Source organism: Papio anubis, chromosome 20, assembly GCF_008728515.1.
Source record: "Papio anubis isolate 15944 chromosome 20, Panubis1.0, whole genome shotgun sequence".
Taxonomy (NCBI): domain Eukaryota; kingdom Metazoa; phylum Chordata; class Mammalia; order Primates; family Cercopithecidae; genus Papio; species Papio anubis.
Window position 1 is genome coordinate 18,961,520 of NC_044995.1, and position 24,985 is coordinate 18,986,504.

Genomic DNA, 24,985 nt, shown 5'->3' on the forward strand with positions numbered 1-24,985 from the left:
CATTTTCATAATAAAATTAGGAAAAAATTTCTAAATACACAGCTTTCTTTTTTCGATTTTTTTTTTTTTTTTGAGACAAAGTCTCACTCTTGTCCCCCAGGCTGGAGTGCAATGGCGCGATCTCAGCTCACTGCAACTTCCACCTCCCGGATTCAAGTGATTCTCTTAGCTCAGCCTCCTGAGTAGCTGGGATTACAGGTGCCTGCCACCACGCCTGGCTAATTTTTGCATTTTTAGTAGAGATGGGGTTTCTGTATGTTGGCCAGGCTGGTCTCGAACTCCTGACCTCAGGTAATCTGCCCACCTCAGCCTCCTAAAGTGCTGGGATTACAGGCGTGAGCCACGGTGCCTGGCCAGACAGCTTTCTTTTTTCCATCCATTTAATTTCTATATTATTGTGGGTAAATCCCCTCACACCTCTCTCTGATGCTTCAACAGCTATATTCTAAGGTTCTCCCACTCACTACATCCTTAGGGTTTCTCTTCATCTTTAATTTTCTGGTAGAACTTAAGCAATGAGGTCTGAATTCAGATCTTTACATTTTCTTTATATTCTAATGGAGTGCCTTCATTATTCTGGGCTGCATAACTAAACACCATAGACTCAGTGGCTTATAAACAACTGAAATTTATTTCTCACAGTTTTGGAGGCTGCAAGTCCAAGGTCAGGGTGCCAGCATGCTTGGGTTCTGGGAAAGGCCCTCCCTCTTTGGCACTGTAGACTGCTGACTTCCTGCTGTATCCTCATGCGGTTGAAAGAGCTAGCTGGCTCTTTGGCTTCCTCTAATAAAGGCAGCGATCCCATTCATGAAGGCTCCACCCTCATGACCTGATTTCCTCCTAAAGGCCCTACCTTCAAATACCATCACCTTGGGATTCATGTTTCAACATAGGAATTGTTACGGGAACACAAACATTCAGCTCATAACACAGATTTTATCAAAGAAGTCCTTCATGAAATATATGTGATGAGTGACTTTTCCAAATTTATCATCTCCACTGTGTCTTCCTGTTAAGAAATCCACTAACAATAATGTTGATGATAATAAAAACAGTAATATCCAATATTAATCCAAAGCAGTATGGGCCAGATAGTTGTTGCTGTATTATACATGTTGGAAACAATTAACCACACTTTTAGGTGTGTTTCATTTTACAGCTGAGGTACCAAGAAGCAAATATTTTGTCTAATATCACACAGATAGTAGAGTAGTGGAAAGGCAATGATGAGAAGTATATGCTGTTGCTAGAACACTTTTCCACAACTGTTACATTAACAGCTTTATTTTCTAGTGTGAATTTTCCTAAATTTAATGAGAACTAAGAGATATTTAACTCATACATTTATTAAGTTAATATGTCTAAAAAAAGATCAACACATTGACAGAACTTTCTGGCCATAAATATTTTGATATTCTATAAATAGAGCATGACATGGAAACCCTTTCTTATATTAAATTACATTATGAGTTTTCTGATGTTGATAAAGATGTGAATATTGTCTAAAGGCCTTTCTACATACCTTACACTCATAGGGTTTCTCACCAGTGTGAATTCTCTGATGTTCAGTAAGGTGTGAATTAAGTCTAAAGGCCTTCCCACATTGTTTACACTCATAGGGTTTCTCACCAGTATGAATTCTTTGATGTATTCTAAGGTCTACACTACGACTAAAGGCCTTCCCACATTCTTTACATTTGTATGGTTTTACACCCGTATGAATTTTCTGATGTTCAGTGAACTGCCCACGCCGACTAAAGGACTTCCCACATTCTTTACAGTCATAGGGTTTTAAACCAGAATGAATTTTCAGATGTTCTTTAAGATTCCCTCTACGAATAAAGGCCTTTCCACATTCTTTACATTTATAGGGCTTTTCACCAGTGTGAATTCTCTGGTGTTCAGTAAGGTAGAAACCAAATCTAAAGGTCTTCCCACATCGTACACATTTGTAGGGCTTCACATCAGTATGAATTTTCTTATGCAGACTAATTTGAGAGCGCACTCTAAACGTCTTCCCACATTCCTTACATTCATAGGGCTTCACACCAGTATGAAGTCTCTGATGTTCAGTAAGGACTGAACGAAGCATAAAGGCTTTCCCGCATTCCTTACATTCATACGGTTTCTCTCCAGTATGAATTCTAGAATGTACTCTGAGGTCACCACTATAACTAAAAGCCTTCTCACACACCTTACATTCAAAAGGTTTTATACCAGTATGAATTGTTTTATGCCGATTAAGCTGTCCACGCATATTAAATGATTTCCCACACTCCTTACATTCATAAGGTTTCTTACCTGCATGAGTTCTTCTGTGTTCAGTAAGGTAAAAACTAAGTCCAAAGGTCTTTCCACATTCCTTACACTCGTAGGGTTTTACACCAGTATGAATTTTCTGATGACGGGTAAGTTGTCCACCTACACTAAAAGCTTTCCCACACTCCTTACATTCATAGGGTTTCTTACCTGTATGAATTCTCTCGTGTTCTTTAAGGTAGAAAACAAGTTGAAAAACTTTTCCACATTCTTTACATTCATAAGATTTCTCACCAGTATGAATTCTTTTATGTTGAGTAAGTTCTAATCTACTAAAAAAGCCCTTATCACATTTCTTACACATATAGGGTTTTTTACCAGTGTGAATTTTCTGATGTCGATTAAGTTGTGAGTAAAGAAGAAAGTTCTTCCCACATTCTGGACATTCATAGGGTTTCTCACCAGTGTGAAATCTCTGATGCAGAGTAAGTTGATAGCTATGACTAAAAACTTTCCCACATTTCTCACATTTACAGGATTTTTCACCAGTATGAATTTTCTGATGGAGAGTAAGCTGGCAGACATTATTCAAGGTACTCCCACGTTCTTTACAATCACGTTTCACATCAGAATCTGTTTTCCCATGTTGAACCAAGTTTGAGTCACAACTTTTCTCACTATTATGAATTCTCTGATTCAGAGTAAAAGAGGGATGTTTTCTACCAGTTGACATTTTTTTAGAGACGATTTTCTTTTGACTGATAGATCTTTCTTCAAGTCCCTGCTGACCCTCAAACTCACTTTTGCTCTGCCACTCATTTCTCAAAATGGATCCTTTCAGACGAAGAGTTTTACTTTTTTCTATTATACTCCCTTTGGATAAACTGATTTCATGAATGTCCTTTTCTGAAGGTAATTTCTTGGTCTTATGCCTGGATAACAAACCTGAAAGAAAACATAAAAGCAAACAAAAATTATTTTCCTGTAGCCAGCATAACATAAAGTTTACATTTTCAAAATAGGAAACAAAGTGAAAACAGTTCTTACTGGAAGTCAATGGCTTAAAGAATATTTCATTAAAGTTATGTAATTTGAAATTAGGCAACAAGAGCTTCGAAAATGAGAGATTATAGCCGGGCGCGGTGGCTCATGCCGGTAATCCCAGCACTTTGGAAGGCTGAGGCAGGTGGATCATCTGAGGTCAGGAGTTCAAGACTAGCCTGACCAACATGGTGAAACCCCATCTCCACTAAAAAAATACAAAATTATCCAATTGTTGTGGCAGGCGCCTGTAATCCCAGCTACTTGGGAGGCTGAGGCAGGAGAATTACTTGAACCCAGGAGGCGGAGGTTGCAGTAAGCTGAGATTGCGCCATTGCACTCCAGCCTGGGCTACAAGAGCTAAACTCCATCTCAAAAAAAAAAAAAGATTATATAAGATTGTGGTGATATGGCAAATAGTTTATTTACATCAGTGGTTCTAAAATTTTATTGTGGATGAGAATCATCTGGGAATTTATCACAAATACTGCTATTTACTTACCACACAAGGGAACCAAATCTATAGGAGTAATTTGGTTTCTGGATTTTTAATAACTCCACTAGATGATTCTGATATAGATCAAAGTTTGAGAATCTCCACTTAACAATTTTAACAGTTTTTCTTTACTCTTAGAATAAAATCCAAACATGTTACCATATAATATAATACGGTCTTTGGTTACCTAAAGCCCTCTTTCAAAGACATTGTCCTCCTTACCCCCTCTTATTATGACATTTGCTTCTATTCAGCTCCTCGATTGTGTCATAGCATTTCCCATTTCATATAGTTTTCTATGGGATTTTTCATCTCCAAAAAATAATCTGTGCTGGGCTCTGTGAAAGGCCAACTCCTTCTCATTCTTAATGGTTGGTTAAATGTCTCTTACACAGAAAGGCTTGCCCAACTGACTGTAAGGCAGTCTGTGTCCTTTATTCTCAATTCCAGCATCATGTTTCATTTCTTCATTTCACAATTTTCAAATGCATATCCACTGATTTTGCTTTTTGCTCTTTTGTTGATTTTCTGATTTCTAAATCTTCCCAAATGAAGATGTAATTCTTATTTCATTCAACAGTGAATAACTACCCACTAGCATATAGCAGGCATTAAACAATTGACTGTACAATAAATCATTGTCTTAAAGGAAATTATGATGAATGACAGATAAGTCACATATAGGACAGCTGAATATCAGGACAATCACTTAATTTTTATATTTTTGTTAACAATTACAAACTAGCTCTAATCTCTCTCACTTTATTACAGTGATTAAATGCACTCTTTCCTAGCTTACTTCCTTTACAGATCCGAACAAAAGTAAATCCAAGGTAGTTCAACCAAATGTATAAAATGTAAAAGGCCTTGTTTTGCCTACTCATCCTTTAAATGGCTATCCAATTAAACAGAGATGTTTCCAACCCTGTTGTTCACTGCCTCCTGTGCAAAGAGATGTGTATTTACACAGCTGAGTTTTACTATTATTCAGTCACCTACTGGATGCTCACTCTACTCTTTTTTTCTTTTCTTTTTTTTTTTTTTTTTTGAGATGGAGTCTCACTCTGTTGCCCAGGATGGAGTGCAATGGCATGATCTTGGCTCACTGCAACCTCTGCCTCCCAGGTTCAAGCGATTCTCCTACCTCAGCCTCCTGAGTAGCTGGGATTACAGGTGCATGCTGCCAAACTCAGCTAATTTTTGTATTTTTAGTAGAGATGGGGTTTCACTATGTTGGCCAGGCTGGTTTCGAACTCCTGACCCCAGGTGATCCACCTGCCTCAGCCTCCCAAAGAGCTGGGATTCCAGGCATGAGCTACCGCGCCTGGCCACTCTACCTTTTTTTTTTTTTTTCCCTGAGACAGAGTCTTGCACTTTCACCTGGGCTGGAGTGCAGTGGCACCATCTTGGCTCACTGCAACCTCTGCCTCCCAGGTTCAAGTGATTCTCTGCCTCAGCCTCCCAAGTAGCTGGGATTACAGGTACCCACCACCACGCCTGGCTAATTTTTTGGTATTTTTAGTAGAGACAGGGTTTCACTATATTGGCCAGGCTGGTCTCGAAGCCCTGACCTTGTGATCCGCCCACCTCGGCCTCCCAAAGTGCTGGGATTACAGGCGTTAGCCACCACGCCCGGCCCACTGTACTTTCTTTATAACCTTTCTCAGAGGATATCTCTTCTGTTCCCTTACATCTAAAACCAACCATTCCTATACTTGATAGAGAAGTATTTAAATGATTTTTTTAGATATTGTAACAGGTATGTGCCATGTTGAATGGTTTCTGGAAAAAATGAACAAAGAAACTCAACAATTTTAGGGAGAACACTAACTGAATAGTGTGAGGTGATGGCTGGGAGACTAGAAGTGTCAAGGAATCTTATTAACACAGATAAGTTAAATGAAAGCTGGAGGATGGCAATCTAAATAAGACAAGAGCCTAAAAAATCTGAATACTGGCCAGGTGCGGTGGCTCACGCTTGTAATCCCAGCACTTTGGGAGGTCAAGGTGGGTGGATCACCTCAGGTTAGGAGTATTTTCTCTTCAAGTAGATAGATCATAACCTGCTGGGGTTTTATTAGAGCCTAATGACATAGAGGAAAGAAAATACCCAGCTCAGCCCTCTAAGCCATCCTGTCACACCTAGCGATGGGGAAAAAACTGGAAGCACTGGTTAAGTTCCGTCAAGTGGCACAGGTGCACCAAAAGACTGAGACCTAATTCTGGGACTAGGGAATACTCCTCTCCCGTTACACCTTATCACTACATTCCTAAAGGCCTATTTACTATATTTCCCTTTACCCAGTACATCATGTTTACCTTCCAACAAAAAATTAGAAGGAAAACTAAAAGGCAAGAAACAGTTTGATGAGACTAAACAAGCATCAGAATTAGAGTCAGATATGGCAGGAATGCTGGAATTACCAGACCAGGAATTTTAAAAGACTATAAGAAATGTGTTAAGGGCTTTAATAGAAAAAATAGACAACATCCAGATGGATAATGAAAACAGAAAGATGAATATTCTAAGAAAGAATCAAAAAGAAATGCTAAAGATCAAAAATACTGTAATAGAAATGAAGAATGCCTTTGATGTGCTCATCAGTAAATTGGACACAGCTGAGGAGTCTCTGCACTTGAGGATGTGACAAGAGAAACTTCCAATACTGAAAAGAAAGAGAAAAAAATACTGAAAGAAACAGAACAGATATCCAAGAACGCTGGGGTTAAGTATAAAAGGTGTAAATGCACATGATGAAAATACCAGAAGGAGGAAAAAGAGAGAAAGGAAAAGAAGCAATATAGGAAAAGAAGCAGTATATGAAGCAACAATGAATGAGAATTTCTCCAAATTAATGTCAGACACCAAACCAGAGATCACCAAACCAGAATCTCAGAGAACTGCAAATTGAAACAACGAGATACCACTTCACACCTGTTAGAATGGCCAAACTCTAATAAAACACTGGCAAGACCAAATGCTGACAAGGATGTGGAGCAACAGGAACTCTCATTCATTGCTGGGGGAATGCAAAAATATTATAACCACTTTGGAGAACATTTTGGCAGTTTCCTACAAAACTAAACATAGTCTTATCATACTACTCAGCAATCATAGTCCTTGGTGTTTACCCAAATAAAATGAAAGCTTATGTTCATACAAAAACCTGCACACAAATGCATATAGCAGCTTTATTCAAAACTTCCAATACTTAAAAAACAACCAAGATGTCCTTTAGTAGGTGAATGGATAAGCTGTGGTACATCCAGAGAATGGACTATTATTCAGTGCTAAAAGAATAAGCCATCACAAAAAGATGTTGAGGAAACTTAAACGCACATTACTAAGTGAAAGACACCAATCTTAGAAGGCTACATACTATATGATTCCAACTACATGACAGTCTGAAAAAGGCAAAACTATGGAGACCGTAAAATGCTCAGTGGTTTCTAAGGGTTAGGGTGGAATGAGGGATGACTAGGCCAAACACAGAGAAATTTTAGAGCAGTGAAACTACTCTGTATGATACTACAGTTGTGGATACATGTCATTATATATTTTTCAAAGTTAACAGAATTTACAACACCAAGAGTGAACCTGAATGCAGACTGTGGACTTTGGGTGATAATGATGTGTCAATGTAGGTTTATCAACTGTAACAAATGTACCACTGTAATATGGAATGTTGGTAGTTGGGGAGGGTGTGTATGTTTGAGGACAGAAAATATATAGGAACTCTGTACTTTCTGCGAAATTTTCCTGTAAACCTAAAACTGATTTTAAAAATAAAGTTTGTTAATTGATAGAAAGTTACTCCAGAAACTAGTAAAATATTGCAAAATATATATCTAGTAGCTAAACTAATAAAATATTGCAAAATATATATCTGATAAAGAGGTCGATTATAAGATATATAAAGAACTCTTACAAATCAAGAAGATAAACAAAATGGATAATATCAATGGGAATTTTTGTGTCCTTGTAGGAGAAAAAGAGTTCTTAGATACAAAAGCACAATTCATAAAAGAAAAAAAAGATACATTTGGCTTCATCAAAATGAAAAATGTTTGTACTGCAAAAGATAAGATTAAGAAAATGAAAAGACGGCCGGGCGCGGTGGCTCAAGCCTGTAATCCCAGCACTTTGGGAGGCCGAGACGGGTGGATCACGAGGTCAGGAGATCGAGACCATCCTGGCTAACACGGTGAAACCCCGTCTCTACTAAAAAAAAAAAATACAAAAAACTAGCCGGGCGAGGTGGCGGGCGCCTGTAGTCCCAGCTACTCGGGAGGCTGAGGCAGGAGAATGGCGTGAACCCGGGAGGCGGAGCTTGCAGTGAGCTGAGATCTGGCCACTGCACTCCAGCCTGGGCGACAGAGTGAGACTCTGTCTCAAAAAAAAAAAAAAAAAGAAAAAGAAAATGAAAAGACATGCCATCGCAATCTAGGAGAAAATATTTGCAGATCATATATGTAAATAAAATGCTTCTATTCAGAATATATTTTTACAACTCTTGCAACTCAATAATAACACAAACAACCTAATATTAAGAATGGGCAAAACACTGAACAGCCTTTCCACCAAAGAAGCTATGCCAGTAGCTAATAAGCAATTGCTCAAAGTCAACCACAATTAGATACCACTACACACACACTGGAATGGCTGTTCTCAAAAAGACAGGTAATAGCACGTGTTGGTGAGAAGACAGAGAAACTGAAACCCTCATGCCTTGTTATTGGGAAGGTACAGCGATATAGGTAGTTTAGAACACATTTTGGCAGTTTCTTATAAAGTGAAAGTTATATTCGTCATATAACCCAGCAGTTCCATGCCTATGAATCCAACTAAGATGAATTAAGACATATGTCCACACAATGATATGTATGCCCACGTTTATAGTAGCATTATTGACAACAGTCCCAAACTATAAACAATCCAAAAGTCCATCACTGGTAAATAGATAAGTAAAATATGGTATATCCCTACAAAAGAACATATTTGGCAATAAAAAAGAATATATTACTAATACATGCTGCTTCATAAATGGACCTCCAGAACATTATGCTAAGTTAAAGAAGCCAGATTCAAAAGACTGTACATTGCATGATCCCATTTATATGAAATGTTCAGAAAAGGAAAATGGACAAAAATGGAAGGTAGGTCAGTAGATGCCTAAAGCTGGAGGTGGAAGAAGGGATTAACTGCAAAGGGGCATAAGGAAACATTTGGGGGTGATGGAAATATTCTAAAACTGGATTGCCATGATGGCTGCCTAACTATAAATTGACTAAAAGTCACCAAGTGTGCACTTACAGTGAGTACATTTTATGTTATGTAAATTATACCTCAATAAAATTGCTAAAAAATTTAATGGATAAAAATTCTAAACAGACACTTTTTACTAAAGGAAATAAGGGAATGGCAAATAAACGAAAATATATTCAACATTAGTCATTAGTTAAATGCAAATTAAAATCACAATGAGATACACCTACATATCCACTAAAATGACTAAGATTAAAATGACTGACAATACCACAGGCTGGCAAGAATGTGGAGCTATTGGACATCTACTGGGAATGCCAAAAAATATAGCCACGTTGGACAGTTTCTTTCTTTCTTTTTTTTTTTTTGAGACAGAGTTTCGCTCTTGTTGCCCAGGCTGGAGTGCAGTGGCACGATCTTGGCTCACTGCAACCTCTGCCTTCCAGTTTCAAGCGATTCTCCTACCTCAGCCTCCTGGGTAGCTGGGATTACAGGCATGCGCCACCACGCCCAGCTAATTTTTGTATTTTTAGTAGAGACGGGGTTTCACCATGTTGGCCAGGCTGGTCTCGAACTCCTGACCTCGTGATCCACCCGCTTTGGCCTCCCAAAGTGCTGGGATTATAGGCGTGAGCCACCACACCCAACCCAGTTTTTTTTTTAGATAAAGTTTTTACAGGTGTGTACCACCATCCTAGCTAATTTTTGTATTTTTAGTAGAGACAGGTTTGCCATGTTGCCCAGGCAGGTCTTGAACTCCTGGGCTCAAGCGATCTGCCTGCCTTAGCCTCCCAAAAAAGTGCTGGGATTACAGGCATGAGCCATTGTGCCCGGCCCAGTTTCTTATATACACTTATATAATCCATGAATCCCACCCTCAGGTGTTTAACCCAAGGTAACAAAGCATACATTCAAACAAAGACTTGTAAACAAGCACTCACAATAGCTTTATTCATACTCGTGAAAGACTAGAAACAATTTAGATGTTCATAAATTGTTAACAAGTAGATATGAAATACTATTCAGCAAGAAACAGGAATTAACTACTGAGACTTCTAACTACTTGGATGAATCTCATAAATATCACAAGTGGAAGAAATATGACACAAAATACTGCATACTCTGATTTATTTGATATGAAATTGTAGAAAAGGCACAATTAGGGAAAGAAGGCAACTTAGTTGCCTGTCACAGACTGTGCTGAAAATAGGGGAAGAGTACTGACTGTAAAGAAACATAATAGAAAGTGTTGACACGGTGGACATATTCTAGATCTTGACTGAAGTGGTGATGATTTTACAAGATTCATGCGTTTGTCCAAAATAACTAAATTAAACAGATACAATTAATGAATTTTATTGTATATAAATCATATCTCAATAAAGCTGATTTGAAAAAAAATAGTAAGGCTATTTTCCAAAGCTCTATGTAATGCTCTAAACAAAATAACCTGTATATTCCAGAATAAAAAATTTTAAGGAAACTATTAATTTCCTGTATTGACCACAGAAGAAATAAAAAAGCCTAAGCAAATGAAATTCCATTGTGAAACACCTATCCTTGCAATTTCATAGACGTCTATAAAAGTTTTATAGAACAGATAATTTTAAAGTTAGTTTAGCTACTCAAGAAAAGAGCAAAAAGAAAAGTTATCTTATCCTTTATATAAAATCATGATAAGCAAAACAACTAAGCAGAATTAAGAATTTTAGAGGTAAACATTTTTAAGGAAGAATGAAAAATATCATGATTTGCAAATGATCTGATTATATACAACCCAAGAATTTCAACTAAAAAAAACTGCAAAGAAAATACAAATCAGAATTTGGCTTGATATAGAAGAATCAATATACTGTATAGAACTTAATAGCCTTTTCTTCATATTTTAAAAAATACATTATTTTTTACATTGATAGATAAAATTGTATGTATTTACTCTGTACAACATATTTTGAAGGATATATACATTGTGAAATGACTAAATCTGGTATACAGTAAATAATAAATGTTAACTGTTATTATTATTAACTCCTGATTAATAGAAAATAAAAAGTGAACAAGCTAGTGAGATGCAGGTAAACTGAACACCAGTGTTCAAAATATATTTACATCTTTCACTTCAAACATAACTCTCCCTTCCCTCCTGCCAATTCTTAGCTGATGATCTCCCTTATTCCTCTAATAAAAATGAAGCATTGAAAAGAAATACATAATACCACATCAACCCACCTATATCCACTGTCGTTTCTATAGTTCTCTAAATTTTTCTTGTGCACTGGATCCTACCTCGTTGTCCTCCAATTTCCATAATTATCCTTCCCACTACTACAATTTTTCCCCTTTCTGTAGAGTCATTTTCATCTTAAAAATCTCACATCTTGAAATAGACTCCTGGCCAGGCACGGTGGCTCACGCCTGTAATCCCAGCACTTTGGGAGGCCAAGATGGGCAGATCACCTGAGGTCAGGAGTTCAAGACCAGCCTAGCCAACATGATGAGACCCTATTTCTACTAAAAATACAAAAATTAGCCAGGTGTGGTGGCAGGCGCCTGTAATACCAGCTACTCGGGAGGCTGAGGCAGGGGAATTGCTTGAACCCGGGAGATGCAGGTTGCAGTGAGCCGAGATAGCGCCACTGCACTGCAGCCTGGGTGACAAGAGCAAAATTCCATCTCAAAAAAAAAAAAAGAAAAGACTCCTTACATCCCATATCCTCTTCTAGCTATTAACCCCTTATCTAGTTCCCTCCTAACAGAATTCCCATTAGAAAAATTTTCTATCTCACTGTCATCACTACCTCACCTCCCATTTTATTTCAGTCACATCTGGCAGGCTTTTTCACCTCCGACTCCACGGAAACCTTGTCCAAGGTCACCACCAGCTTCTTTCCTGCCATATCCTATAGGCAATTTACAGTTCAGTGGACCTCACAGATAACTACTCCCTTCCACTTGAAACATTTTCTTCATTTGACTTTTTTGGTACCACTCTCCAGGCCTACTTGTTCTCAGTCTGCTTGCTGCCTCCTCTTCCTTCTCTAAATACAGTGCCCCAGGCCTCAGTCTTTTTCTCATCTGTCTCCCTTCATTCTATGAAACTCATTCGCTAAAGGCAGGGAATCAGCAAACCTTCTGTAAAGGACCAGACAGTCGATATCTTATGCATTGTGAGCCATATGACTTCTGTCTCAACTACTCAACTCTGCCATAGACAATACATTAAATAATTAAGTGTTGCTACTTTTCAGTAAAACTTTATTTACAAAAATAGGTAGTAGGTCAGATCAGCCCTAAGTTATCTCATTCAGTCAGTTCATTGGCTGGACACCCAAGTTAATACAACTTGTCCTACCATCTCTCTGACTGCTCAACATCTCAATTTTGATGACAAGTAGGCATTTTATATATATATACCTAAATCAGGACTCTATTTCCATCTTCCAAGCTATCTTTCCCATATGTCCATCTCAGCAAATTATATACACTTAGCTGCTGGTTCACCTATGATTTCTTGTTCACTCATACCCCATGGCATGTCTGTTAGCTCTACTTTCAAATTATAAGATGAATACACCATCTTCTTACCACCCCTCACCACTACCATCCCAATCCAAGCTACTATCACTGCTAATCTAGACTTCTGAAATAGCCTGATAACTGATCTTTCTACTTCCAATCTTGCCCCTGTTTAGTATATTCTTCACAGAGCATCTACAGCGATCATTTAAAAACATATTTTTGATTATGGCTTTCAATCACTCTTGGAAAAGAAAAATCCAAATTTCTTACTATGATAAACAGAACCAGACCTGGCCCCTGCTCAGCTCTAAATTCATATTTAGTTACTTTTCCCCACTCTGAATCTGCTCTGAGCTTCTTCAAGTTCTTCAAACACACAAAACTCACTTCTCCACTGTGCTTGGAATTATTTTCTTCCAGATACTCACATAGCCTACTGCACATCTCTGCACATATATTCACTCTTCGAAGAGCCTTCCCTGGGCAACAAACCCAAATTAAACCTGCCCAAACTCTATCTCCTTACCCTTCACAGGTTCCTTTCATAGCATGCATCATTATTTAATGTTATATATTCATTTGTTTACAGTTTACTATGTATCTCCCCTACTACAATGTTAATTCCATTAGTATAAGGAGGTTTTGGCCTTATTCACCAAGGTACTGATATATGCTGAATATGTGAAAGACTGAACTTTTAGACATTAGAAACAAGCACACATATCAATGGAGAAAAGATAGGAAGCAACTGATTGCACTGGGAAAGCGCATTCTCTTTACTGAAATGGAGAGTAATATGGGTGGAAACAAAAACAAAGACAGGTGGTAAGTAGGAGCCAAGATGAGGTTCTTTTGATAGTTCATGCTAAGATGATCTGTTTTCTTCACTGTCTTAGGCCTTTTCTCCAAAGGCCTGAGGCCTCTGAGAGGAACTACCTGCACAGCATGCAAAGCCTATGTATGCTCCCTCACCAGCTGGCCACAACTGGCAATGAGGGCTTCCATCTGCCTGATGAATTCTCAACTCACCTGGGTACTGTCTTCCTGTCACATCCCTCACCGCCACGCAGGGCTCTTTCCCTTGCTCCAATAAGGTAATCACATCTGGCTTTGAGCCAGAATATCCTGCTTCCAAGAAAGAAATACAAGAATATATAGAAGTAAAACATTGCACGTTCAGAAACATTTTGAGACTTGGTTAAATTCATATGGATCAACGTGATTTCGATAAAGACTTCAGAAAAAACTGACAGGATTGAAGAATATTCAACTTAGTGTAACCTCAGGATCCCAGAGAATAAAGAAACTTGATGGGCAGGGGAATTAAAATTCATCCAGGAGAATTTTAATTCATTTTAGAATTAAAACTCATACAGACTGGGTCTATTGAGAGGCAGTAGTTATTGAGGGCACAGACTCTGAAGCCAGACTACGTGGGTCCAAATTCTACTCTGCTACCTATTGACTAATGATTGTAAACAAACTGGTTAAATTATTTGGGCCTCAGTTTTTTCATCTGTAAAATGAAAATAAAAGTAGTACCTTTTCTTTTCTTTTTTTCTTTTGTATCTCATAGCTAATACTTAGAATGGTGCCTGGTATACAGTAAGCACTCTATTAGCTATTATTATTTTTGTTGTTGTTAATTTACTTAGAGCAAAACAAGAAGCTTCCTAAGATATTTCTAGGTTCTTGCTAAGATATTCATTTCAAGTTAGATGCAAAGTTAATAAATTTTATTTTACTCTAACTAATTTCAACTTTTATTTTAGATACAGGGCCAAATGTGCAGGTTTGTTACCTGGGGATATTGTGTGATGCGGAGGTTTGAGGTACGTTTGATCCCACCACCCAGGTACTGAGCATAATGTCCAATAGGTAAAACTTTCAATCACAAATAAGTAAGAGAAAATGTTTGTTTTAGGAAGTAGAATGCATTTACTTTAATTTTAAGTCAATTTTATTGGTCTGAACCATGGCATGTAAATTGTAGACCCTGGGTGGGGCTGTTATCCTTGCAGGCATGTTACTAAATAACAGAGCATCCATAGGAATTCTGAACTCAAATGCAATGTGAAACCTGATTTCATTGACATTGGCTTTGGAGTAAATGCCCCAAAATTCAAATCCAGTCTCTTAACTATTAAGGGAGAAGCAACTACAGGAATGGATTAAGGAACATTTCATGAGGCTCAGTGAGGTATGGTGAAAATGAAAGCATTTAGTGCAAGTGCCATTCACAAACCATCAAAGTTCAGTCCAGTCCTTGAGGAAGAGAGAAGAAATTCAGCTAGTTTCTTAATAATTACTCCTAAATTTGTGGAAGAGAAAGCTACTATTTCAGAAAACGGAGTCTACATTATTTGACATAGGTGACCTTACCCAGTGAGACCAAGTTACTATAATTCTCCAACATCACATCTCTGTACAATTTCCTCTGAGTAGTGTCCAGGCACTCCCATTCCTTCTGAGAGAAGTCTATAGCCACATCCCTGAACGTCACCAATGCCTGAAACCATAAACCAACATATTACTGGTGAAATTACACAACAAGTATTTTAAAAAGAAGCAAAGGAGATAAAAGGTTTCATTGCAGCAAGGGGTACCATACTAAACTCTAGGCTGGGGCTGGAAGCTTATGATAAAGAGAGAAGAAAGGAACCAGGTGTTCTAAAGCAGAGTCACCTCATTTTCTTGAAGAATCCAGCCAATGTATGCAAAATTTCCTGTATATTACGGGGTTCTTTACTCAAAACATTCCTGGGAACAAATAAATGTTTCCCAATTCAATTAAACAGTGGATACAAGCAAATAAACTATATTTCTACCTCAAAAATTCTCAATAAATTATTACTTAATAATAAATCCTTTAAGAAAACCACTTAATAAATAACTTAAAGAAAAAAGAATCCTATATCTTCTTTTTCCTTTAAGTTTATCTATCGATCAATCAATTGATCAGTCGATATGGGGATCTCGCTCTATTGCCCAGGATGGAGTACAGTGGTGAACTCAGAAGTTCAAGGCCATAGTACCTCACTGCAAATCTGGGAGAATACAATTATCTAATATTTATGTATCTGGATGATTTTCTTATAAGTACTACACACCTTCTTTGTTCTTGAGATTAAGAATACCGACGTAATGAACCAGAATCATCCTGATGTCAAGACTAGCACATTTCGTTTAACCACAAAATGCATCTTACTATGGGTTTTCACCTCAGAGATTCTCAGGAAAGATCCCGTGACCTCTCTATAAGCAGGCCCCAACCACATACTGAAACTGAGGCCAATCAATATTAAACTGCGTTTTATCTACAGACACAGGATCTGTGGAAAACTGCAGTGCTTTCCTATGTGTAGTCAAATGAGTCCATTCATGGTTTCATTACACCTCAGATCCGACAAAGGATGGTAAAGTACCTCCATCTAGGAACTTCATGTCTGTCCATCCCTGCTCTAGACAGACTGAGTACCCTGAATGATCTGGTCAATGTGCACATGGATACTGGTTAGAAAAGAGAGGGGGCATAAGGGAGGAGCTTGGGAATGTGGGGATTAAGAAAAAATTGTGTTAGGAAGTGTCAGCATAAAGAGCGAAAATGTTCACATGATCTTGAAAAACAAAAGAATCTAAAGAAAGAAAGAGAAACTGTAACTTACATGGGCCATGGTTTTAGACTCACAAGAACTGCTCAGTCTTCCACAGGATTATTCTGCTGGGGAAGCAAAGTTCGGAGAAGCCTGAATTAGAGAAGAAAAAAATGAGGCAATGAGACTAGGTTTGCCTCAGAGGTAACAACATGATATAAATTAATAATCTTTTATTTTCCATTGTTGCTTCTAAACACCTCCCCTACACTTCCCTCACCTCCCTCCAACACACTCTTACCACACCAAGGGAACCTGGCTTACGAGGATGGACACAGTGCAGAGGTTCTCCTGCGTTAGAACACACAACAAATATTTCAGCAGGAGAGTTCTGGGCCAATCCCCACTATGAGGATACTGATCTAGACCCAAGGCTGGGATGTTCAGAACTGCCCAGAGTAGATTCTCTTCCCTCGATTCTCACCATCTAAAGGGGACAGACCACATTGTCCAAAGTAGACTGCCTTCATGGCCTTAGGAGCTTCCTGGCTTCCTCAGACTTAAAGACAAAAGATAGAACAGACTAGGAGTTTGCAGCCTGTGGCCCATGGGCCAGATCTGGCCCGCCCACACGTTTTTGTAAATAAAGTTGGAATAGAACACAGCTATGCTCATTTGTTTACTTCTGACTATGGCTACTTTCAGAAAGCTACAGTAGCCAAGTTGAGTAGTTGCAATGGAGACTGTATGGGCCACACGGCCTAAAATACTTCCTATTTGACCCTCTATAAAAACCATTTGCTGGCCGGGCATGGTGGCTCACATCTATAATCCCAGCACTTTGGGAGGCTGAGGCGGGCGGATCACCTGAGGTCGGGAGTTCAAGACCAGCCTGACCAACATGGAGAAACCCTGTCTCTACTAAAAATACAAAATTAGCTGGGTGTGGTGGTACACACCTGTAATCCCAGCTACTCAGGAGGCTGAGGCAGGAGAATTGCTTGAATCTGGGAGGTGGAGGCTGCGGTGAGCTGAGATCGTCCCATTATACTCCAGCCTGCGCAACAAGAGCGAGACTCCGTCTAAAAAAAAAAAAATGGTTGCTGATTCCTGGCATAGACAATCCATGATGGCCTTTATCATTGCAAAATTATACTTGCACACTGGGATCCCTTTTCCTAGCCTGAACTAGAACTCCCACAATCCTCAGCGCTCACCACTACCCATTTCCTTCAATCAGAAGAGTCCTCAGGGTCCCTGCAGGACATCATTCACCCTCCCTTCTCCCTCAGTACTCAGAGGGAGAAGTTAGTTTATGGCCCTGGAAGCAATTAAAAAAATCAACTTTTATGTGATGCATACCTTATATATAGATATTTAATCCTTAGAACATCTCTACAGTGTCATTATTATCTCCACTTCAACATCAGAAAAACAGAAACCTAAATCCACTGTTAATAAACAAGACATCTGAGTTCTGAATCCACAATTCTCCAACTACAAAGCCAGTTCTTTTTCAACTGTGCTCTTGTTACTGATACCCAGATTTTCTTATTATGCCTAATAAAACCTGAGCGTGAATAATGACTCGGGTTTAATGACTAAAAGCTATTAAATGCTGCTACTCATTAAGATAATATACGTTAGAGTGGCAAATAGCATTTTATATTTACAACACAGGAACATTGAAAAGACTGATAATAACATGTTGAACTGGAGTAAAATAGATGCCCTCACACCATGTTATATACTGGTGCCACCTTAAAGAGGGTAGATTACAAATTTATATTAGCAGAATTTAATAATGTGAGCCAGATGTTTCAGTAATCTCACTCCTATGACCCTGTCTAAGGAAAATAATTATATATGTTCACTAGGATATATGCAGACAGGTGCAGATAGACTAATTTTAAAATGGAAAAAGCTAGATACAAACATAAATTAGACTTCAATAAAGAACAGGTTAAATAAATTCTAGGGTATCCATATAATAGAAAATAAAGTAGCCATCAGAAATAATATGGATTGGGAGTCTGCAAACTTTTCCTGCAAAGAACCACATAATAAATATTTCAGGCTTTGTGGGCCAGCTGGAGGATCCCTTGAACCCAGGAGTTCGAGACTGCAGTGAGCTATAACGGCACCACTGCACTCCAGCCTGGGTGAGACAGTGAGACCCTGTCTCTTTAAAACAAACAAATACAGTATCTGCAAAGTGCAATAAAATGACGCACAATAAAATGAGGTATGCCTACATTATCATTAATGTTGACACGAATATCTTCAAACAAGAGGGAAGAAAGTACATTTGTCTATAAAAGGGCAACACAACAGATCCTTGCGGTGATGGAAATGATCTGTCTTGACTATCAATGTCAACATCCTGGTTGTCATATTATACTACAGTCCTGCAAGATGTTATCATTGGAGAAGACTAGGTTGAAGATAACACACAATGTCTCTATTATTTCTTACAACCTCATATGAATCTGCAATCATCTCAAATTGAAAAAATAATTTAAAGAAATTTTAAGAATTTCATTTCCAAATATTTGCTAGATGAATTAAGTTTTTACCCCCTTCAAATCCTGAAGGCAAATTAATGCTCCAGGTTGTACTGTTCAATAGGAAGACTGCTAGCCATATATAGCTGTTTACATTTAGATTTATTAAAATTGAACACAATTTTACAAATTCGTTCTTCAGTCAAACCAGCCATATTTCAGGTTCTCAGTAGCCATATGTAGCTAGTGGCTACTGTATTGGAGAGCACAGATATACAAAATGGAACCCAGTTTTGCAGAAATTTCTGTGAAAAAGCATTGTTCCAAAGTGTTACACGACTGATACCCTCACTTTACAGGTGACAAAACTGAAGCCAGGAGATATCTGTATAACACAGCGCTGCACACATCGTGCTCATTCTCACAATATTATGCTCACACACTTCTTCCCCCACATCCACTGCCACAAGTGAATTCTCAATGAGTCATTCACTAAATTTATATAATTTCATAGGAATGTATTTTAAATTCATGACCATGCAAAGAAAAATCAATTTCTTACAGGATATACTCAGTCGCAGGCTGAATCTGATTAAACAGACATCACCCTCAAAGCTATAATCAAACCATTCCCAAGACCCTTCCGCACACAATCCTAATGCGCCAATAATAGCCTCTCCACAGTCTCAAGCATAATCTGACGCACATCACACAGGCATGGCCACTATCCACTCTGCCCCCACAGAGGACACTCGGACACGGACACGCGAGCGCACAGACACAGACACACACACACGGCCGTGAAGAATGCGTCACACTTCCGAACCCCGGTGAGCAGCAACCCGGTATCGGTATCGTGGCCACTGCGTCACGGCCAGAGCTGTCAGAGAGAAATCCAGACCTTACCTGACAGCCTTTTGCAGCTCTTCTAGACCGGGACGACATTCACCTGAAGGCACCACGGCAAGATTCAACCTCTTTGTGTGAGATTCTCTGGAATTTCTGGGGCGTTACTTGAGTATAATGGAATAGGGTAGGCTCAGACCATAGTAGGGTAAGTCCCACAGTTTGAGCAAGGGAGCCTCAGGGATCGCTCTGTTCTGGAGCGCTGGACCTGATCTTAGCCGCTGGGCCTGCGCAGAGACGACCCGGCCGGTTTCCAGTTGTAGACTACGTTTCCCGAAGGCCCCTGCGTCGCTGCGCCCCGTCGTACACCTACGCTATTACGTCTTGACGCACGGAGCCTGTCTGCGCCGGCCAGGAGAGTGGGCGGCCTCAGTGGGCGGCCTCACCGGGAACCGCTCGCTGATTTTGGTTTGGCTCATTGAAAAAGAAGGTCTTGTATGGTGCTGGGAATACCGGGTTCCTGGCTTGGGCTCGGTGCTGACAGGAAAGGGACGGTGCTCTAGGCTGATTACTTATGGAAGTCGGCCTTGCGGATGCGGAGGGGTGTCGGCACCGTCACTTTGGTTCTGGGAGCGGCGGGGGCGTGGTGCTGCTAGTTGTGTTCCTTCGCTCCGAATTTATGAGTGTGCGCCTGGAGCCCCTGTCCGGGAATAAAATCGGCACCATCACTTTGGGATAGGGAGCCTAGAGAGAGAGGCCGTTGTTACTAGTAGTGTTCCTCCGCCCTGGACGTGTGCGTGTGCGCTTGTGCGGCCGCGGGGTGGGCTCTCCTGCCGCCTGGTAATGCTCCCAGCCCTTGGCCCTCCCGTGCCGCAGTACTCCTCGTGTGACACGGACAGCGTTACGCCAGCTGAGAATCGTGCAGTTACAGCTGCTGCAGTTCCTTTGCAGAGTAAGAGGCTCTTTTTGAAGTTTCCCTGATGGTGAGGCTTTACCACGGAAGTGTCTTAGGAAGAAGACCACTGTTAAAGATGTCCCATTCTAGCTTGAGAGCCCTGTGGGGAAGACTAATCCTTTTGTAGAGGTTGGTGTGATCCTAAATTGTTTTGTCTGCTCCGAGAGCTCTGATGTTCTATGATTCTTTTTTCTTTTCTCTGTTCTGTGTTTTCGAAGAGAGGCACCCAGAGGAAAAGAGTATCGCACTTCTGAAAGTCTTGTGTGAAGTTCCTATTTTCTTTCTAACCTCAAATTTCTTCCTTTCCGAAACGTTTTCTACTTCCAGCAACATCTTCCTAAGGAAGAACCAGCCATTCTAGTGACTGATCCTTAGGCACCCCATAAATGATGCTCCGGGGATGGGATCATCAGCTTAGCTCTACTCCCCAGCCACACTACACTTCCCCTTTCCACCCAGTGATACAACACTCCTTTCTGGTCTAAGGTTTTTTTGTTTTGTTTTTGAGACGGAGTCTCGCTGTGTCGCCCAGGCTGGAGTGCAGTGACGCGGTCTCGGCTCACTGCAAGCTCCGCCTCCCGGGTTCACACCATTCTCCTGCCTCAGCCTCCCAAGTAGCTGGGACTACAGGCGCCCGCCACCACGCCCAGCTAATTTTTGTGTGTGTGTGTGGGGGGGGGTTTTTTTTGTTTGTTTGTTTGTTTTGAGACGCAATCTCGCTCTGTCGCCCAGGCTGGAGTGCAGTGGCGGGATCTCAGCTCACTGCAAGCTCCGCCTCCCGGGTTCCCGCCATTCTCCTGCCTCAGCCTCCCGAGTAGCTGGGACTACAGGCGCCCACCACCTTGCCCGGCTAGTTTTTTTGTATTTTTTAGTAGAGACGGGGTTTCACCGTGTTAGCCAGGATGGTCTCGATCTCCTGACCTCGTGATCCACCCGTCTCGGCCTCCCAAAGTGCTGGGATTACAGGCGTGAGCCACCGCGCCCGGCCTGGTCTAAGGTTTTGATGAAAAATAACTGTACTTTCTGGAGGGAAATTTGAAGACTTTTACAATTTTAACTTTATTGTGGATGTTTTCAGGCAGGATAAAGAATAATACAAACCCCAACATGTTCAACATCTAGCTGTAATTAAAAACATTTGTAAATACCTTTGTATCAGTCCTTCCCCTTTTTTTCCTGTAGTATTTCAAAATCATATTTTATCCTCCTATAAGCATATATGACCAAAAAGACGTTATATTTTAAAATAACCATGATGCTGTTATACCAACATAAAAAAAAAAAAAACTAACAATAAGTTTAAAACAATAAGTTTGTTTCTTATGTTGGTGTAACAGCGTGGTGGTGATTTCATAATATGGTATACCCCCATATTCAAATTTTCGCAATTATTTCGAACACATATTTTTACAATAGGTGTGTTCAAATCTGGATCCAGATAGAGTCCACACATTGCATTTGGTGGCCAAACCTCTTAAACTTATTTAATCCATGAGAGTTTCCCTCTTGTGTTTTGTTTTGGTTTGTTTTAATTGGTGCTGTTGATTTGTAGAAAAACTAGATCATCTGCCCCGTAGAATATTTTGTATACTGCTTTTAGCTAATTGCTTCTTTGTACTGTCATATAATTTGTTTTCCGTTCCTTCATATTTCTGTAAACAGGCAGTTAGATCCAGAGGCTTGATTGGATTCGGATCAGGTTTTCCATAAATCACGTTTAATTCATAGTTGATATTATTTCCTATGACATCACATCATGAGGCCCTTACAGTCTGGTGTCCCACTTTCAGTGATGTCATATTGATGTGTTTAAATGCTGCCCATGTAATCCTTTCCTTTTTTTCACCTAAAGCATGCATTCTCAGGCCGGGCGCAGTGGCTCAAGCCTGTAATCCCAGCACTTTGGGAGGCGGTAGTAGGATCCACCCGAGTCAGGAGATGAGACCATCCTGGCTAACCAGTGGAAACCCGTCTCTACTAAAATACAAAAAAACTAGCTGGTAGTGTGAAGCAGTCCCAGCTACTCAGTAGATGGTGAGGAGAATGGTAAACCCGGGTAGACTTGCAGTGAGCTGAGATCGACCACTGCACTCCAGCCTGGGGGACAGGCTGAGACTCCGTCTCAAAAAAAAAAAAAAGCATGCACTCTCAATGAGGGTGGAGGATATCACCTTCCAAGGGGGTGAAACTTGGTTTTTGAGAAAGAAGAGGACAAAAACTCTTAAAATTATTCCACAATATGATCCTGTATGGTCCTTCAAAGGCACGATACCTCTTTATATATACAGTATATCTATGGTAATAAAATTTCATGAGAGTGGTGGCTTTTAGAGAAAAGTATCAAAAAGGCTCCTAGGGATATGACCATGAAAAATTTTAGAAGGGTTAAGCAGCACTGACCTAAAGGTTATAACGCCCACGTACGATTGATACCAAGATCCATTCTTTCTTTTTCCTAACTGTCGCCCAGGCTGGAGTGCAGTGGCTCGATCTCGACTCGCACATCCACCCTCCTGGGTTCAATCTCTTCTGCCTCAGCCTCCTGAGTAGCTGGGATTACAGGCGTGTGCCACCACACCTGGCTAATTTTTGTATTTTTAGTAGAGACAAGGTTTCACCATGTTGCCCAGGCTAGTCTTGAACTCCCGGCCTCAAGTGATCCACCCACCTCAGCTTCCCAAAGTGCTGGGATTACAGGTGTGAGGCACCATGCCTGGCCTGTTATTTCATTAACGGTTATATATGGTGATTTTAAAAAATTCTCTCAATTTCTTCTGTATTCATTAGTTATAGTTCTTCTATATATAAGAATTTTTCTTCGCCAAGTATTTGGTTATCTTAAAATACAGTCCATAGCCAGGCGCAGTGGCTCATGCCTGTAATCCCAACACTTTGGGAGGCTGAGGCAAGCGAATCATCTGAGGTGGGGAGTTCGAGGGCAGCGTGACCAACATGGAGAAACCCCATCTCTACTAAAAATACAAAATGAGCCGGGCATCGTGGCACATGTCTGTAGTCCTAGCTACTCGGGAGGCTGAGGCAGGAGAATCACTTGAACCTGGGAGGCGGAGGTTGCAGTGAGCCGAGATGGTGCCATTGCACTCCAGCCTGGGCAACAAGAGTGAGACTCCATCTCTAAATAAATAAATAAATAAATAAATAAATAAAGTTCATATGGAAAGGCAGAATAATTGATTTGATTCTTTCCCTTTATGTATTTTCAGAGAAATGAGTTGGTGCCCTTCAACCATCTAAGGAGTCCCAAAAGTGAGTGAGTTTGTTTTGAATACCGTATGTTTCAAACTGTTGTGATCATTATTCTGTTTTATATCAAAGTGCTCTTTTTTAAGCCAGTGGTAGTCCTTTCCAGGCAGTTCTGTGTCTTTCTGTCATGATTCTAGTAGAGTTGATAGCTGATTTGCTTTCTGGCGGAACAAATGATCCCAAGATCACCTTCTACATTTCCTGTGCCAGGCCTGAAATGAGCCATTTCTCTAAGGAGTTCTGATTCCTCTTGTGGTATATAGTGTACAGTGACCACTGTCTGGGCATTAGAGTTTCTCATTGCCATAGGGCTGTCATTTAATCTAGGTCATTTCAGGGAACAAAGCTAATAACTTGTTTTTAAAGTGTAAATCATGAATCATGAATTTATAATAATAGTTCAGACAAATTACAGAGTATTTTCTTGTTTGATTTTTATACTTGTATCTCTGTTTTATGCTAACAATCTTAGTTGCTGAAACATTAATATAATTTATGTTCTTTATTCTAAAATATAATTGTTTGAAAACAACAGTAACTGTCACTACTGTTAAGATAGAGAGTGCATTTTAGATTTCTTTTGGTGTTTTTTTTTTGCTATATTTAAGTTTCATGGATTACATTTGGTTATGCCTCTTCAGTCTTTTAATTAAAAATTAGAAATTTTTATTTTGATATAATATTACACTTACAGAGAAGTTGCAAAAATAGTAGAAAAAACTCTCCTATGCCCTTACATATTTATCAGTTTTTTAACATTTTGCTTTTTTGTTTGCTAATTCTCTCTACATATATACTTCTGAACTACTTGATAGTAGTTTTCAGACATCATTTTCCTTTATCTATAATTAGTGTATTTTCTGAGCACAGGGTCTATAACTACAGTTCATTTATTAAAACAAAGAAGTGTAGCAGAGTTAAGTGATAACTATCTAATCCAGAGTTCATAGAAGAATTTCACCAATTGTTACGATTTTGTCCTTATAGCCTTTTTTTTTTTTTTTTTTTTTTGAAACAGAGTCTCACTCTGTCAAGGCTGGAGTGCAGTGTGGGGAGATCTTGGCTCACTGCAAGCTCCGCCTCCTGGGTTCACGCCATTCTCCTGCCTCAGCCTCCCAAGTAGCTGGGACTGCAGGCGCTTGCCACCATGCCCGGCTAATTTTTTGTTTTGTTTTTTTTTTTTGAGTAGAGACACGGTTTCACTGTGTTAGCCAGGATGGTCTTGATCTCCTGACCTCGTGA

The 24,985-nt window shown here is 39.7% G+C and overlaps 2 protein-coding genes across 19 annotated transcripts in view; one reads left to right on the forward strand and one right to left on the reverse strand.

Moving 5' to 3' along the window:
- Nucleotides 1-612: 612 nt before the first annotated feature.
- ZNF540 (zinc finger protein 540) lies at nt 613-19,845 on the reverse strand. Of its 7 annotated transcripts, XM_009194330.4 has the most exons (6): nt 19,585-19,845; nt 16,247-16,327; nt 15,267-15,341; nt 14,964-15,090; nt 13,611-13,709; nt 613-3,204 (listed from the first exon to the last, which is right to left on the reverse strand). In XM_009194330.4, the coding sequence occupies exons 4-6, from the start codon at nt 14,995-14,997 to the stop codon at nt 1,454-1,456; spliced, it is 1,884 nt and encodes a 627-aa protein (XP_009192594.2). In that variant the 5' UTR covers nt 14,998-15,090; nt 15,267-15,341; nt 16,247-16,327; nt 19,585-19,845; the 3' UTR covers nt 613-1,453. The 7 variants fall into 7 exon arrangements, with proteins under 7 accessions (XP_009192594.2, XP_003915494.2, XP_009192591.2 ...); XM_003915445.5 differs by lacking the exon at nt 15,267-15,341 and having other exon boundaries at nt 13,611-13,706; XM_009194327.4 differs by lacking the exon at nt 15,267-15,341.
- A 107-nt stretch (nt 19,846-19,952) lies between these two features.
- The window catches only part of ZNF571 (zinc finger protein 571), a 32,004-nt gene continuing 26,971 nt past the window's right edge, over nt 19,953-24,985 (forward strand). For 11 of the 12 annotated variants that reach the window (XR_004180293.1, XR_004180291.1, XR_004180292.1 and 8 more), the window contains exons 1-2: nt 19,953-20,608; nt 23,704-23,746. The gene's annotated coding sequence lies outside the window, so the exon portion shown is untranslated. The remainder of the gene's footprint in view (nt 20,609-23,703; nt 23,747-24,985) is intronic. The other variant, XM_031659530.1, reaches the window with a different exon arrangement.

Bases quoted from the DNA above. Each gene is read 5' to 3' on its own strand.
- ZNF540 (XM_009194327.4), bottom strand. The intron at 13,710-14,963 runs GTAAGGTCACCT...CTTTCTTGGAAG, and splicing joins TAGTAACTTGGTCTCACTGG to CAGGATATTCTGGCTCAAAG. The intron at 3,205-13,610 runs GTGAGTTGAGAA...GTTTTCTTTCAG, and splicing joins GACAGGAAGACAGTACCCAG to GTTTGTTATCCAGGCATAAG.